At 57.6% G+C, this 15777-nt stretch overlaps 1 protein-coding gene across 6 annotated transcripts in view; it reads left to right on the top strand.

Moving 5' to 3' along the window:
• The first annotated feature begins 2839 nt into the window (after nt 1-2839).
• Nucleotides 2840-15777, top strand: part of SLC6A9 (solute carrier family 6 member 9) — a 31286-nt gene continuing 18348 nt past the window's right edge. For 3 of the 6 annotated variants that reach the window (XM_027610808.2, XM_027610780.2, XM_027610751.2), the window contains exons 1-2: nt 2840-3069; nt 8523-8642. Coding sequence is in view for 3 of the 6 variants with exons in the window: in XM_027610751.2 (XP_027466552.2) it covers nt 8613-8642 (30 nt within the window). In the remaining 3 variants the exon portion in view is untranslated. Of the gene's footprint in view, nt 3070-3210; nt 3296-8522; nt 8643-14283; nt 14428-15777 lie in introns of those variants that run through there. The other 3 variants (XM_027610761.2, XM_027610741.2, XM_027610797.2) reach the window with 3 other exon arrangements.

The following is a 15777-nucleotide window of genomic DNA, read 5'->3' as shown; positions in this document are numbered from 1 at the left end:
GGACTGCAAGGAGGTGAGACCAATGGTCAGGCCAGGCTGCAACTCAAAACAATGTTCACCCTCCCCCAGTGTCTCAGCGGGGCCCCTCTGCACCCCTCCACCAAGTGCCCCATGCCACCAGCTCCTTCAGTGCCCTCCAGAAGTGGCCCAAATCTGGCCTTATCCCTATTGCCACAGACATACACCTAAGGCAACTCTGTGTGTCCCAACAGAGGCCTTGATCCTACAGGCTGACGACAACAAAGGAGGAAGCCAGCCAGCACTAGGGGATCTGACGCTGGGTGCAGCCCTCCCAGGAAATAGCACTGTAGCTGGAGGCTTGGGAGACACACCTTAGCCCACAGTGGGTGGGGCCCCGCCACAGGCTGCCTGCCCTCTTGCTGCCCTGCCCCAGAGAGGAGCGGGTCAGCAGGTCGTCGGACCCCATAGGTCCTCCTGTCTGTCCTAGGCCTGATCCCCCTACTCTCCTGACAGTGGTCCAGGCTAGCCATGCCCTTCCCACTCTGTGGGCCAGCTGCCCAGGGCCAGGAGCTCACAGCCAGGGACGAAGGCCATCCCAGTTCTGACCTGGGCTTGGCCCAGACCTGCCTCCCTTGGGGCCTCATTCTAGTTGGGGGAAGAGAAAAAAAAAAAAAAGAACAGCCGCTCTCATCCCTGTCTCATGGAGCCAAAATCTTTCTCAAGTTTCTCCTCGGGATTCAACTCACTGTATGGCCGCCTAAAGCCCTTTCTGGATCAAGGTGCCTAAAGTGCACACATCCATGAGTCTCTCTATATGCATACAAATATATTTTGTGTTATGTCATCTCTTTCTAGCAAAACCCTCATGGGCAAATCTCCAACTTCCCACCAAATACCCCAGGGGAAATCTTTTCCTCCCAACCCATGGACTAAGGGGATAACTGCCTCCTTGCCCCCAGAATTAATGCCAAACGATCCTCCGATAAGGCCTCAGAGAGCTGAACCCTGAGTACCTCACCCTCCCCTGCCCCCAGCCCCAGAGCCTGAGGGCCTCCTGGGCAGCTGGCTCTGAGTATCCGGAACATGCCTCGCTTCATATGGACAACTTAGTGTGAGGTAGGAAGTCGCAGTTTCCTTGGGCCATAATAATCATCAGAAACTTCACTGATATGCTTAGGGCCCTCTTCTTGTGCCCCTTCACCCTCCAGCTACTGCTTCAAGAGGGAAGAAGGCCACTGAAACACCCTCTCACACACTTCCTTGTCCCCGCTCCCTACCTGGGGGCCTCTTCCAAGAGCCTGCATTCTGCCTTCTCTGTATGGTGGCCCCTTTCTGACAAGCTTCAGGGGAGAGGGAAGGAGAGAGAGAGACCAGAAACAGAAATTATGTCCTAGGTAGGAGAATCAAGGAGGGCTTGGATTAGATATGCTCAGTCCCCGGAGTTGGGGGCACACACACACACACCCCTACACAGAGTTGCTGCAGTGCACAATCACCCCTCCACAAACACAGATCCACCCACACAATCCATAGGGTAAGCGGACACAGGCCCAGCAGACTGCCCCAGGAAGAGGCGTGCACACACACACACACACACACACAAGACACCTGCGATTCGTTCGTAGGAAAACAGAACTCCCAAACATGGTGTTTCGGAACAAAGTAAAAATGCAAATAATCTGGTGATGAGATAAAGTGTCTTTCCAGATCTAATCAGGTCTCCAGTGTAAATAGGCTGTAAGGTCTGAGCCTACAGCCTTGGGGAAGTTTGTGAAATGGACTGTGTATGGCCTGAGAGCACTCCTGTGGGCAGGAAATGTCTGTGCCTGATACCTATTATCTCGCTTGATGCCCCTGATCGTAAATTAATAAAGTGGAATCTCACTTGTGTGACTTTGGCGTGTGTGACCAGCTTCCCGGAGGCTGACTGTCCCCAGGGAACAAATAAAACGTTTCCTGACCAGACAACAGTGAGGAACAGACTCAGGGTCTGGGGGGCAGGTATTATCTCTCTAGGCTGGGCCCCTGCTGCGCAGATGCCCCACTCAGGCTGGGGCAATACCTGTTTCTCTGACAGTCAGTACTAACTGGTGGCTTTCACAAGGGAAGCAAACTTTCCACCAACTGCCCAGCATTGCTGCCCAGGGAGGTGGTCTGCAGCAATGTGTTTTATATCCAAGGATATACATTACCTCAACTCGTCCTCTCCATTTCACAAGGGAGGAAACTGAGGCTCAGCGAAGTCCTTTTGGCAAAGCCTCCCTTATCTAGTATTGGAACACAGGTCTGTCTCCCCAGGGAGGGAATTAGGGGCCCAGATTGGTGTCTGCAGCCAAAGCAACACAAGCAGCAGAGTAGGGCTGACCAAACCAGTGGTCCAAGGAGTGTCCCTGGAGGAAGGATTGCCCCTAGACCTCAAGTTCCGAGGATTAGGACCCGGGCCTTACCCAGCTGTGCCCACAGTCCCCAGAGGCACCGCTCCAAAGGGAATGGAATTCGCTCTGACTTCTCCCTGGGGGCAACGCAGGCGCAGAAGACCAGGGACCTGGAGGGCCAACTCCAGCCCCAGCCCCCCAAAGTGCCCCAGGTCTTCTGGCTTTATTCCAAGCCTAGTCGGAAGTGGGCAAAGACATCTGCTTCCTCCAAGGGCCCCAGCTGGGGGGGGGGGGGGCAGCAAGGCAAGGGCGAAGAAGGGGGCTCCTTTGTGGAGCCCACTCCCAGGGGTTCCTGGGGATCAATCATCTGAAAACTGGAGAGGCTTGTAATTTTATTCCCTGGGAGGAGGAGCCTGAGAAGTCGGCCAGTGGGGTGGGGATGAAATGCGGGAGGGGGGGGGAGAGCGGCCAGGGGAGCTGTTCAGGGAGGGGAGGGACTTGGCTAGGTCTCCCAAGCCTTCTCCACTCTCCAAACTTTCACCAAACTCTTGGCCCCCGCCTTCCCGAAACCAAAACACAACAAGCTGTGGAGGAGCCGCGAGCGGCGCGGCGGGGCGGGCGGACTCGCGGCGGCACTGAGCCTCGGGAGGCTGATGCAACTTTCCCTTTAAGAAAGCCACCTGGGCGCACCGCGGTGCGGACCCAGCACGCCTGGGCCGGGGGCTGCAGCATGGTAAGGGGGCTTGGGGAAGGGAGAGCAGCGGCCCGCGCCTCTGTCAGTCCTGCCGTCGGTCTGGGTTTGGTGGCTCCGCGGGGCTAAGCCCCAGGACCAGCGGGCGTGAGTGAGTGAGTGAGTGAGTGTGTGTGTGTGTGTGTATGATCGCGCTTGCATGCGGGCATCTGTGGGTAAGTGTGTGGGTGCACGCACGAGGATGTCTGTCTCGCCGCAAAGATCGGGGGTAGGTGCGCGCGTCTGGGTGTTACCGCTGTCACCAAGGAGCTAAAGCGGGCGAGAACAGAGGGGGGGGCGCGCTCCCGAAGAGGGGTCGCTGCGTGCCGAAGCCGGCTCGGTCGGGGGCGGCGGGCGCGGAGCTGTGCGGGTAGCGCCGGAACCAGAGCGTGTCACGGTCCGTCTGGGGCGCCAGTGGGTCTGCGCGCCGGGGGCCTGCGGCGGCCGGGAACCGGCGGGCCGGCTCTGCGCCCCGCGTGCGGGCTCCCGCTCCATCTCTTCGCACCGCTGGCAGGCCTGGCTGCCTATCTGGCCGCTCCAGCCGGCCTGCCTCCCTATCTGCCCGCCCACCCACCGGCCGGGTTTGGGTTCCCGCGCGCCCGCGGGTCCCGGGAAGCCGCGCCAGGGGGTCCCGACGCCCTCGGGATCTTTGTCCGCGGCTCCCGGCCACGGCTTTGGGAAGGGACTACGGCCGTGGAGTTATTTTGGGGCGGCTACTCCAGGGAAAATCCGCGCCCTCCCTACCCTAACCTTCATTCCGAGTGCGTGTGGGGCGGGCCCGGGCGGCCACAGGTGAGGGCAGGGGCCTGGCAGTCGGGGGCGCCCACCCCCAGCCGGCGCCCCGCACCCCGCAGCCACCGCGGGGCGGTAGAAGGCGGCGGGGAGGGGCGGGACGGGAGGGGGGCTAGCCAGGAGGGCCGGGAGGGGCCGGAGCCGGCCTGGGGGCGGGGCAAGGGGGCGGGGACCTCGGCGCCCCGGTACTTTTCCACCGCTGGGGCCGGGGGCGGAGCCGCCGCCTCCACACCAGCTGAGAGGCCCACACGTGGCGGCTGATGTAACACCGCCCCCCGACACCTCGCACCCCGATTAAAGCGGACGCACCCCGCTTCGAGGAATCGGGGTGCTACGGGCGGTGCCGCAGCTCCAAAAGCGACCGCGCCCCTGCCTGGCTGCCCGGGGCCTCCTCGCAGTCTGCCGGCTGCTTCTTAAAGGAGCCGCGCCCCCTTTCGGGCCTGCTCTCCGCAGACCACGCCCCCTCGCTGGTCACTCTTAAAGGAGCCGAGTCCCCGGCTCGCTGACAGCTCCAGCACAAAGCCTGGGTCTATTTCTTTGCTGAGACAAGCTTGATGCTGCGGTTACTAGAAGATAAAGGCTGGGGTAAAGGCGGGGTCGAGGAATGGAAAATGAAGAAGGACCTGAGAAGTCCAAAGTGAGGGAGCATCGGAAGGTTGGAGAATAGTGGGTGAGGGAACTGGTTCTAGGAAGGGACTAATGGGCGACACTGAGCATGCCCAAGTATTTCCAAGGACCGCAGAGAAAACGCCCCCTTACTCGGCCTACACTGCGACTGCGGCGGTGCCTGCTCTGTGCCCAGCCCTGGGGACACAGAAGAATCACACGTTTGCCCTGGAAGATCTCTCCAGTTCGTGGGGAGCCAGACACAAGTAACCATGCCGCAACACTACATGTGACGAGTGTGTTAATCAGATGTACACAGCGTGCTTTGGGGGTTCAGTGAAAAGGTGACTGCAACTGGAGGAGGAAGGAAGGCTTCTTGAAGAGAATGCCATTGGGGCAGGTTTTGAAGCTGGGTAGGATGTATACCAATGGTAATGGGGACAAGGGAAACACCTGCACAAACATGGAGGCAAGAACCTCTGGGAATGCTGAATAGTCCCACATGGTCACAGGTGGCTGCAGGTAGCTGACCTGGGCACCAGGCAAAACTAGAAGCCCTCCCCTGCTCCCACAGCCCCTCCGTTCCCTCATCACAGCAAATAGAGTTTATGCTGCCTCCTCTCTCTCCTAAACTGTGAGGTCCTTGAAGGCAGGGAAAGAGCTTGTCACCTTTCCATTCCCAGAGAGGATTCCAGGGCTTGGCTCTGATGGACCTTTACAATTGATTGACAGTCAGCCCCGTTTGGGGAGAGGGAAGGACAGAGCAATGAGCCGGTAAAGTAGCTGGGTCCTATGACTGCCCTCTCACTATCCACCCTTGAGTGGCTCCCAGGCAGCTCACACCCAGCTCTCCCTCTCCCCACTCCAAACCTGCAGCACCTGGCACTCCTGTCCCTGGGCCTGGCACTGGCTTCTTCCTGTTGCACCTGCAGAAACCAGAGATCCCCACTTGTCCCTCACCTCTTGTGCAATTCATCACCAAGTCCTACCAGTCACCTTCTATATTTTTCTCAGATCTGTGCACCTCTCCCCACCCTATGACCACTGTCCTGGTCCACACCCCCTCATCCCTGGCCTGGCCTCCTCCTGCCTGACTTCTCTTCCACTAACCCCTCCCTCCAGTCCTTTCTCCACACTGTGTCTAGGGTGAGTTTTCAAAATGCACATTCCACCAGTTGCTCCTGCCAGGTGCAACTCTGCCTTAAAGCCTTTGATTGAGACCATTGCCCTCAGGATAGAAACTAAAATCCAGGCCCCAAAGGCCCTGACCCTGCTTATCTGTCCACCTTCATCTTTGGCCACTTTCTCCCTGGCGATCTGAGCCCAGCCTCAGGGTCTTTGCACATATTTCATTTGCTTGAATCTCTCTTCCTGTTCTCTTCCTCACTCTTGCGACTTTGCCTAAATAAGTCCCTCTGACCCTATAGCATTGCTTCCTCAGGAAAGCCCCCTGTGACTCTCAGACAAGGCCAGGTCCCCCTGCTCTCGACTCTCATAGAAGGATCTTTCTCCTTCAGTCTTTGAATGTCTGTGTTTGAGTCACGAGTTTCCCTCTTTCCCCCTAGCCTGCAAGATGCAGGGGGGCAGAGACCGATGAGTTCTTACTGCCCAACACAGGTCTGGCCCAGAGCAAGCCTGAAATAAATATTTGTGGAATAAATGAATTTAATTGTGGCCAGCCTTAAATGCCTGCTAAACAATCTAGGCTATATCCCATTGGCTGTGGAGAACGATGAGGGGGAATCGGGGCTTTAGGGCTTTGGGAAGATTAGTGGATTGGAGGGGAGGACTGGCAATAGAGTCCAAAAGTAAGCAGAAACTTCAGAACTTACAAAGGAAGTATTACTAGCCCCATCTTCCAGATTGAGAAAACTGAGGCTTGGAGAAGTTAAGTAACTTGCTCGAAGTCACATACATAGTGGGTGGCAGAACCAGATTTCCAGCCCAGGCCTACCAGGTCCCAGAGCCCAAGCTCTTCATCACATGCTAAATTGACTACTTGCCAGTGGTGATCCATATGTGGTACTTTTTGAATGGATGGATGGGGCCATCTAACAGAAATGGCAGAGGCAGGAGAAGCAGCAAAACTTTCTGCCCAACTCATTCATTCTCCTGGAGGCCACCACCACACAGCCTTTTGGCCACCAATCTGTAAACACTCTGAGCACAAGGACTGTGTTTGCAGTCAGTGCTCAGGAGCCTAAGTTCTGGACAGAATGCCCTCAGTTTACTTACCTAACCAGGGGGCATAATAATTACCAGCCCAAGAGGTGGCCCTTAATAATGCCACCTGCTATTATTACTGTTGTTGGCCGAAGAGGGACAGCTTTGGGACAGTCAGATCTAGAGTTTACAGCTTAAGGAGGGGGGCAGTGAGTGAAGAGGACAATGGAGCACAAACCCCTTCTTCTCCTGACTGCTCCCAGAAGACCAAAGCCATGCGCAGGGGTCTCTTTAGGAGGACCCTTTGAGAGGCAGAGAGACCAGCCTGGGTGACTGACAGAAGGGAAATGGTTACAGGTCACATCCGTGCCCACCCCCGCCTTGGGGAAAAGGCTGTGCGACATCACGTGGCCAGGGCCAAGTCCTAAGGAAGCCAAGTGCTGATTTTCACAGGCAAGGAGCTTCCTCCTTGTCTCTTCTGGCCTTCTAAAACCTTCCTGGACCTGTAGGAGAGAGGCGGCCCTTGACAGGTGGCTGTGGGTGGGACAGAGTGCCACAGAACAGCCTTTGGAGTAGAGTCTGCTCCCTGGGAGGGTAGAGAAGGCCCCAGAAGATGAATCCAGTCCTTCCTGGGACCAGGCCCTATGGAGGTTGAACATTCTTGTCCACCTAACCCAGGGTTTTCCTCCCATGAGAGAATTCCTCCCTGACGGTTGAATCCTCTACGGCCATACCACCCTGAACGTGCCCGATCTCGTCTGAAGATTGACTCCTCTCCTGAGGCCCGTCAAAAACAACCCCCTATTACATCCGTGTCTGACATTAAGCCTGTATACACCAGCATGGCCGTGTGGCCACTCCTTCTGTTTGTCTGCTGCCTCCTCCGGCTCGTCATGCCCACATTGTGTCTCAGATGCTTCCTACAAGGTCTCTGGCTGGCCTGGACCATCATTCCAATACCTCAGTCTTACCCATTGCCCTTCGATCCCATTCAAGCAAGACATCCTGCTAGTGTGCCCTGGGCTAGGGGCAGACACCAAGGGTAAATGAAACATGGACCCAACCCGCAGGGAACGGACAGACTCATGGTTGATGGACAGAAGCAAATAAGTCTAGTATGAGTTGATAAGGACACGAGTAGAAACCTGCTAAAAAAAGAAAATGAAAGGAGGAAGCAGTTTGTTCACTCTGGTTGGGGAGAGTGCCAGGAAAGGCTACAGAGAAGAGGTGACATTTCGGCATGGTCCTAAAGGATTTGCAGAATTTTACCCGGTTAGCAGGAGGGAAGATGTTGCAGGCAGGGGAAGGCCTGAGCCAGGGCAGGGAAGCGGTCCGGTGCACGACGTGTTTGGTGCTCACAGAACGTATGGTCCAGGGCAGTGACATAACAGCATGCCCGGCTGTCCTGGAGCCTAAGCTGAGTGGCACCAGGATGAGGAAGGACGGTCTTGACTGCCCGGCTGGGGTGAGCTTGGGGAGCACGTGCTGATCCAAGCTGACTCCCCTTCAGGAGAAAGGTTGAAGCCATCCACACAGACGATGAAGGAATTGGACCCTGTCCCAGTCCCGTGTTCATTTTTTAATCTTTTATAGAATTGGGCATCTGGAGAGTCAAAAATGGACCTTTGCCCCTTGGGACGGGATCCCTGGAGACCAAGGGATCCAGAGGAAGGGTTGGAAGAAGGGCTAGGAAGGAGCCGATCGAGGGTCATCCAAAAAGGACCAGATGGGAGAGGGCCTGGCAGAGGGTGGGCCAGCCTGGGAGGGGAGTGAGGGCCTGCCAGCTGGTGGTCCGGGCCCAGCACTACCTGTCCTGGAGAACCCTGACAGCCACACCTGGCCCGCCCTCACCTTCCCGGGCCAGGTTCCCACCCAGCTCTCTGCTCTCTCCACAGCTCTTGAGGTCTGTGGTCTGAAAGGTGCTGGAAGCAGAGCCTGTGAGTGTGGTCCAGGACTCCAGGGCCGCTCCCCAACCTGCTGCTGCCATGGTAGGAAAAGGTGCCAAAGGGATGCTGGTGAGTACAGGAACCAGACTGCAGGGAGGAAGGGGGTATCATGAGCACCGCCGCCTCTGAGGCCTTCTGCCAGCTGCTTGCCATGCCAGGGCTCCTGACTAGTAGGGCTGTCCCAGGCCCCAAGCAGGCGGCCCCTTACCTGACAGGCTCGATGGTGTTGCGGCTCGGAGCCCATAACAGGGCCGATTCTGCCACAGAGCCCACGATGGCATGTCGGGGGGGCAGGAGCACACTCCGCATCCTCATCACAAGAGGTGCTCTGGCCAGCAGGACAGGACACCCAGGACAGTTACACAGTTGGCACCCTAGGACCCCACCCCCACCCCATGCTCTGCCCACTGCAGGGAGCATTCCGATGTGCTAATCCAGGGGTCTTCAGACCCTGTCTGGTTTTTCTCTCCTTCCCTGGTTCCCTCTCACTCTGAAAAGTAACAAAGAACGTTTCATTTTGAATGTTCTTCTGAGGCCTCAGAAAACTCCCCTCTCCCCCTGCCCCAAGGCATGGCCCTTCCTTTGCCCGCTACCCCAGAGCACAGGAGTGGTGCTAGGGAGGCCCCAGGAGAGGCAGCGGACAAGAGCCGGGCCTGGTCAGGGCTTGAAGGAGGAAGACTCGCTGATGGACAGAGCAGGTTGGCACTGGAAGCAGGAACCGGGGAAAAAGATGTCAGATCCAATCCCAAAAGCAGTGGTTGTATTTCTTCTCTTGGGGATCTTGCCTCGGGGACAAGCTAGACGGGCAGCTGTCAGGGGAAGAAGCTGGTGACTGAGCACAGCCCTGCCCTTAGCCTCTCTCACCCACATCAGTTCCTTCCATTGTTTTTCTCATTCTGTGAAGGATTGATTGGCCTAGGGTCTCTGCGGAGCTCCCCCACCCCCTAAATAGGCCCTGTCTCTCACCAAAGATTTCTGGGGCTCGGAGTACTTGGTCCGGAGGAATGGTTTAGGAGAGGTGGATGGGCGGTTTCGCTCCAGGGTAAGGACCCTCTATCCTGCTCCATTCTGAACGTCTAACATTCAGCCCCTCAGGCCTGCTCTGGCCGGGCTTCTCCTGGTTGGAACCGGTCTGAATGAACCAAGTTTCTGAAAGTATTCCTGAGCCAACCTGAACTTGGGGTGATCATAAATGGGCAGAGATGAAGTCTCGTGACCTGAACACTTGCTGGAGGTGATGCTGTGATAGGGCCAAAAATGGCCTCCCTTTCCCAGAGAAGTCTGGGAATTGCCACAGGCCTATCGTCTGTAGGAAGTGGGGTGTGGCTCTGCCCCATGCGACATGGAGATTCTGAGCCCCATGAAACCTAAGAAACCCTCTGGGTATTCCCTGGCTGCTCTTCTTTCTCGGGAGTGACCCTGAAAGGACTGGTGCAGGCAAGCGGTTGAAATGTGGGAGACTTGTGTGCCACAGAGGGAGCATCAGTCACAACGTCCCATAATCCCTGCCAGGAGCTGAGCTTGCCGGACTCTGGGCTCTGCCTGGCCAGCCTGTCTGTGGAAGGCAGTGCTGCCTTGGGACGCCCGTTCCCAGCCCCAGGATGTGCCTAAAGATAGCCGGGGCTCGGATGCCCTCTGCCCTTTGGCTTCTGCCGGCCACTGCTGGTTTGAGGCCCATAACATCTGTCCCCTGGGCTCTACCAACCCCCCCGCCCGCCGCCACCACCACAGCAGTTGATAGAGATTCTATTCCTGCCTCTTTCTCAGTTCTGCTGGTGACCGTGGGCTACTCTCTTCTCGGGCCCCAGTTTGGAGACTGGAAGCCATCTCCATTCAGGGCTTGTCTCTAGGACACAGGCTCCGAGGAGCACCATCCCTCCTGGCTGGCAGGCGTAGGCAGCTGAGCCAACACTTTATTAGGTGCTTGCGCTCCCCTAAAGGCAAAGAGCAGAGGACACTCCTTCCAGACATGCCCTCCTCTCTATGCCGTGGTAGGGGTAGAAGAGAGGCTACCGGGGGCCACGCATGTAAGCTGCTTGGACAGTCCCAGGCCTGTGGCTTCTTCTGCCATTTGTGTCCCCGTATGTGGGGAGGGGCTAGCTAGCTCCTGCCGTGGGGTCCTTACTTCCATCCCCTTTGCCTCCGGCTTGGGTGTGAAGACATGGGTCCCCCCCCCCCCACTGTCCTCAGCGTCAGCAGACACCCTGTGTCATCCAACTCTTCATGGGGCAGGTGCCCCACCGAGCAGCAGGCCCCTCTCCAGCACGTGCCCAGGCCCACATGCCTGGTGCACGTGTCCCTCCCCCCACCCCCAGCCCAGATGGTCTCTGCCGGGCCAGCTCAGCTGCCTCCCTCACGCCTCAGCAGCTCCTAGGACAGGGCCCTGCGAGAACCCAGCTGGCTAGGGTGCCTCCAAGCCTGGGAGCAGCTGGGATGCTTGGGGGCACCGGGGGGTGGGTGGGGTGATACTTCCATGGAGACCTAGTTCCTCTGTACATGCGTGGGGTGGGGCTGCCCGAGGCTCAGAGGACAGGGAGCTGGGGGAGAGGAGCCCAGGACAGGAGAGCCCCGCTGGGTCAGCTGTAACCACACGGCCTCACACCAAGGTCACAAGCTGGCTGATTCGGGCTCCTCTCCATGCCTGCTCCCCACTGGCACAGAGTCTTGGGCAACAGAGGCCTTGGTGAGCCTTGTTGGTCTCTCCCCATGTCTTTGGGCACAGTGGTTGCTCCTGCCATTGGGAAACCTTGTGATGAATAAGAGCAGAGTCACCTGGGCTAGGGCTGTGAGTGCCAGAGCATCTAAATCATCCCAGAAGGCTTTGCAAGCACCACAGGCCATTAGCGGCTGCCCACCCCCCCGCCGACCTGTTCTGTTCTGCTTTGATAGAAGGGTTTGTATACTTCTTATCTGCACCATCCATCGCAGGGCCTGGCACACAGTGGGTGCTCACCCAGCCCACATCCTGGCATGTGGCAAGTGCTCAGCTAATACAGGCTTGGCACTCGCTAGGAGTTTACCAAGCACAGGGTTTGGCCCACTTAGGCACCTCCTAGGTGAAGAGCCTGTCGACGACTAGGCCCTCACCTGGCACAAGCCCTGGCATATGGGAGGTGCTCACCTAGGACATACTTGGCACACAGTGGGCACCCATTTGTCATAGTGCCAGGTGCACAGTGGGCGCTCCCCCAGCTCCTGGCTGGACATCCATTGGGTGCTCGTCTGGCACAGAATTTGGCCTACATGGGCTTCTCCTCTAGTGCAGGACCTCGCCCACCGCAGGGGCTCACTGGCATTGGGTGGATATAAAGTGGGTCCTCTCTTCACACAGGCCTGGCACACTGTGTATTCTTCTAGCATCTGACTCTGTGCGTAGTGGGGGCTCTGCTAACTCAGGTCCCCGCACACAGTGAGTGCCTTCCAAACACAGGTCCTGGTGGTACTGTGTGTGCTTTCTAGGCACAGGGACTGACACACAGTAGGTACTCTCCCGGCTCAGGGACTGGCACATAGTGGGCACTCTCCTTATATAAGGCCTAGCACGGAGGGGGGCTCTCTTAGCCGGGACAGCCTGAGCTATGACCTAGATGATCAACCAGGTGACCGGAGATGTGTAACTACACCCTCCACATGTGAAATGGACAATATCGAGACCCAGTGTTCCTCAGGTCTCTCTGGACCTAAGATCCTGCCTCCCTTCCCTTTGGTCTGCTTCCCCTCCCCACCTTCCCTGGAGCACACCTGCTCAGTCCTGTGCCCTCCCCTCCCCTCACACAGCTCCCCTGCAGCCCTCCCCCTGCTCAGTCCTAGCTGGGCAGGACCTTCCCCCTGGAGGCACAGGGCACAACAGAGCAACTAGATTCCTTGCCCCTCTGGAGACATGCCCACTCTTATTAAGAAAGTCAGAGGCGGGGGCTGGGGGAGTCGGCCTCCCAAAGTGGGGCTGGAGCAGCTGGATCCCACTAATGAGGCCTCATTACGGCCAGGGCCCAGCTGGGCTGCTGCCGCCTCCTGTCCCCATGGCTGGGGCCAGAGAAAGCCATCCAGCCAGGGCTGTCTGTTCTGGGCACCCTGCCCAGGCCAGGGCAGCCAGAGCCCAGAGCCCACCCTGGGTGGAAGTGAGCATTTGGGCATCATGGGTGACTGGGCCTTCCTGAAGCCAGTGGCCCAGCCAGGGCTTTGGCCCGAAGTCCGTGCGCGCAGGAAGTCAGCGGAGCGTGTCTGGGGACCTGGCTGCATGAGGCTGGCCCAGTGAGAGGCTGAGTCAGTGGGGTCTCAGACCATTCTTAGATGACTTGCTTGAGCCAAGGCTGGTCTCTCTCTACCCCCCAAAATGGGGATAATAAGGTATCTACATTGAGGCATTTGCGGGGGGGGGAGGATTAAATGAATGAATATATGTAAAGTGTTTAGGACAGTGTCTGGCTCATGGCAAGCACTTAATATGTATTATCTATTACTGTTAGTGCTAATTCTCACCAAATTAGATGATGGGTGGATATTATTCCTATTTCAGAGATGAGGAAACTAAGACCAGACATGTTAAGTGACTTGCCTAAGGCTATATACGGTGAGAAACTGGCAGTGCTGGGGTTTAAACCAGGTCTATCTGACTCTAAAGCTTGTGCCCTTTTTTTTTAAAGCCATCCTAAAAAAAAAAAAAAAAAAAAAAACATCCTGACATGTTCCCTTTGAGTTCACCATACTTACCAAACTCACAGAAAAGCTAGGTTTTCTTTACATCAGAATTCATGCATGCTTCCATTTGGTGGGTGCTTGCTAAGATCCTACCATGTACCAGACCCTCTGCCAACCTACCAATTTCCAAAGAGAGGTACACCTTCCTGGGGCCAGAACACTCGTGCCTACTTTCCTGACCGCTGGTCTGTGGTATCTCAGCATCAGCTGGAGACTGACCCGTGAGTGTGGTCTCAAGGAAGTGGGACTGGATGGGTCTGAGTGATGTCCGCCCCAGTGACGGTGACACCTGCTGGACTGAACCCAGCCCATACAGCACATCCTCCCGGAGCAATCCCGCAGGCTCTGGGCAACGCAGTACAGATCTCCAAGGCTCCTATCCTGTGGCTCCACCTTTGCCTGGACTCTGTGGTGACCACTCTCTGGGCTAGTGCCATCTTTCTTAGGACAGGTGACCTTGCAGTTCCCCGGGCCAGATCTTTCTTGCGTGGTCAGCCACATTCTTCTGTGAACACACTTAATCATCTTGGCTGGTTGAGGGTCTCCAGCTCCTGCGGGGGGAGGGAGGAAACAGCTCCAGAGCCCACCATCCCCCCGCCCACACCACTCTAAGAAGTCTAAGATGCTTTGGTAGTGCCCTGTGGACTGTGCCCCCCCTTCTTCCTGCCCTTCACCAAGTCTAGTGCCCAGTGGCTCCCAACCACCCTACCAGGGGCCCACCAAGTGCCAGGCCTGGGAGCTCAGAAGCATCTGGGCCCTGAGGCTGCTCACTCTCTTCCAAGCTCGCTCTGCCTCACTCTGTGGTTGTGAGTATGTGTGTGTGTGTGTGTGTGTGTGTGTTGTTCCAATAACTTGCTGGGAACAAGGGAAAAACACAACAAACCCCACGCCTCACTCTAGCTCTGGAGCACCCGCACTGGGCTGCATGGGGCCTGGCCGGAGGGGGAGGGCCGGGGAGGGGTAGGCAGAGCTGCGGGAGGAGATGAGGTGAGAGTAATTGACGCTGCCCAGCAGCGGGAGAGGCAGGGGATGCGTCAGTGTCGCCTGGAGCTGGCAGAGGTGTGAATGAGAGCGGAGACACACGCGCTCCACTCTGAGTGCTCATCCTGGGATGGCCTCGGCTCACGGACCTGTGGCCCCCTCCTCCCCAGAACAGGTCAGTCACCTTCCAGAAGGTTGAGCCCCTTCCCTGGAGCCAGGCGGTCTGGGAGGCTGGGCTGGGGAGTGGGGAGAGGGGCTGAGTGGTCTGTGCCAGGGAGGGGCAGGCACAGCCAGCCAGGGAGACAGACACCAGCAAAAGTGACCCAGAAAGTTGCAAGTGTGCGAAGGAGTGCAGGAAGAGTTAGCTGTGCGGTGGGGGCCTGGGGGAGGAGAGTGGGGGGGTGAGGGCTCCCCCAGCCCAAGGACCTGCTGAGAATCTGCTCTGTGTATCAAAGCTGCATTGTCCTAGCTCCCGGGGAGACGGGCCGGAGGTGCCCAGGAATTGTACTAATCAATACAGCCCCATTGTCCGTGCCACGGCAGTTACTCCTATGGGGAGAGTGAGCGAGGGGGCAGGGGGACGTGGTACATGGACTCAGCAGTGATGGTGGGGGAAGAGAATGGGATGGGGGGTCTCAGCTGGGAGGAGAGAGAGACCCCAGAGAACGTTCACCAGTGTCCACGGCAAGTGCCCGGACAGGGTGGGCACCCATGTGGCCTCATCCCTAGAAGCTGGGGATGGGCTCGGATGTCAGGGACAATGGGGCTGATGGCAGCAAGGGTGAAGGGACAGGGAGAGCCATCCTCCCCGCCCGGTAGAGCATCCTGATTTGACCTTCAGAAGGCAAGAGAAGGAATGTCTTCTGGGGAGACCTGGGTTGGGTCCGGGAGAAACATTATGCAGGGCTGCCCTCAAACCTCAGAACTGCCAGGGTCACAGACCAAAGCCACTTCCCCGAGTGCCAGCCCCACTGCCAACTGTCTGGGGTAGAGACTGCCCACAGCTGCTGCGTGTGAGGCAGGGCTGCCGGACTTCTCCAGGGCTAGAGGCAGGGCCCACCCAGTGTTCGCCATCACGGCTCCCCAGGGCCTGGAGCGGAGCCTGGCCTGCCTGGGGGTGCATCTTCTGTCTGCTCTCTGCAGTGTTGGCAGGTCCGTCCCCACCAATCAGGGCTCTGGGCAAAACAGCACAGGGCATGCCCTTGCCTCTCTCACCTGCTCTACTACGAAGGCTTGGACTCCTAACAGGTGCCCAGAGCTTGCTCTGAAGCTTTCCTGGAGGCAAGAGGTACTAACAGCCCCTGGGTACTGCTTGGCCTAAGGCAGATTTTCCCATGGTCCTGCTCCTCCACCTCTGGCCCCTGACTCTTTCCCAGATCTGGATCAGCGAGGCCGGATAAAGGACAGAAGGCTCTGTCATTGCAGGGCGGGTGCTACCTAAGGGCCAACCTGGTCCTTGGACCAAGGGGAGAGAACTTGGGGGAAGAAGAATCTAGGGGTGCAGGGAGGTCGTGGGGTCTTTTAA

This window comes from Zalophus californianus, chromosome 4 (genome assembly GCF_009762305.2).
Source record: "Zalophus californianus isolate mZalCal1 chromosome 4, mZalCal1.pri.v2, whole genome shotgun sequence".
Classification (NCBI taxonomy): domain Eukaryota; kingdom Metazoa; phylum Chordata; class Mammalia; order Carnivora; family Otariidae; genus Zalophus; species Zalophus californianus.
Note: the sequence above shows the minus strand (reverse complement) of the source record. Positions and strands in the feature narration are given on the sequence as shown.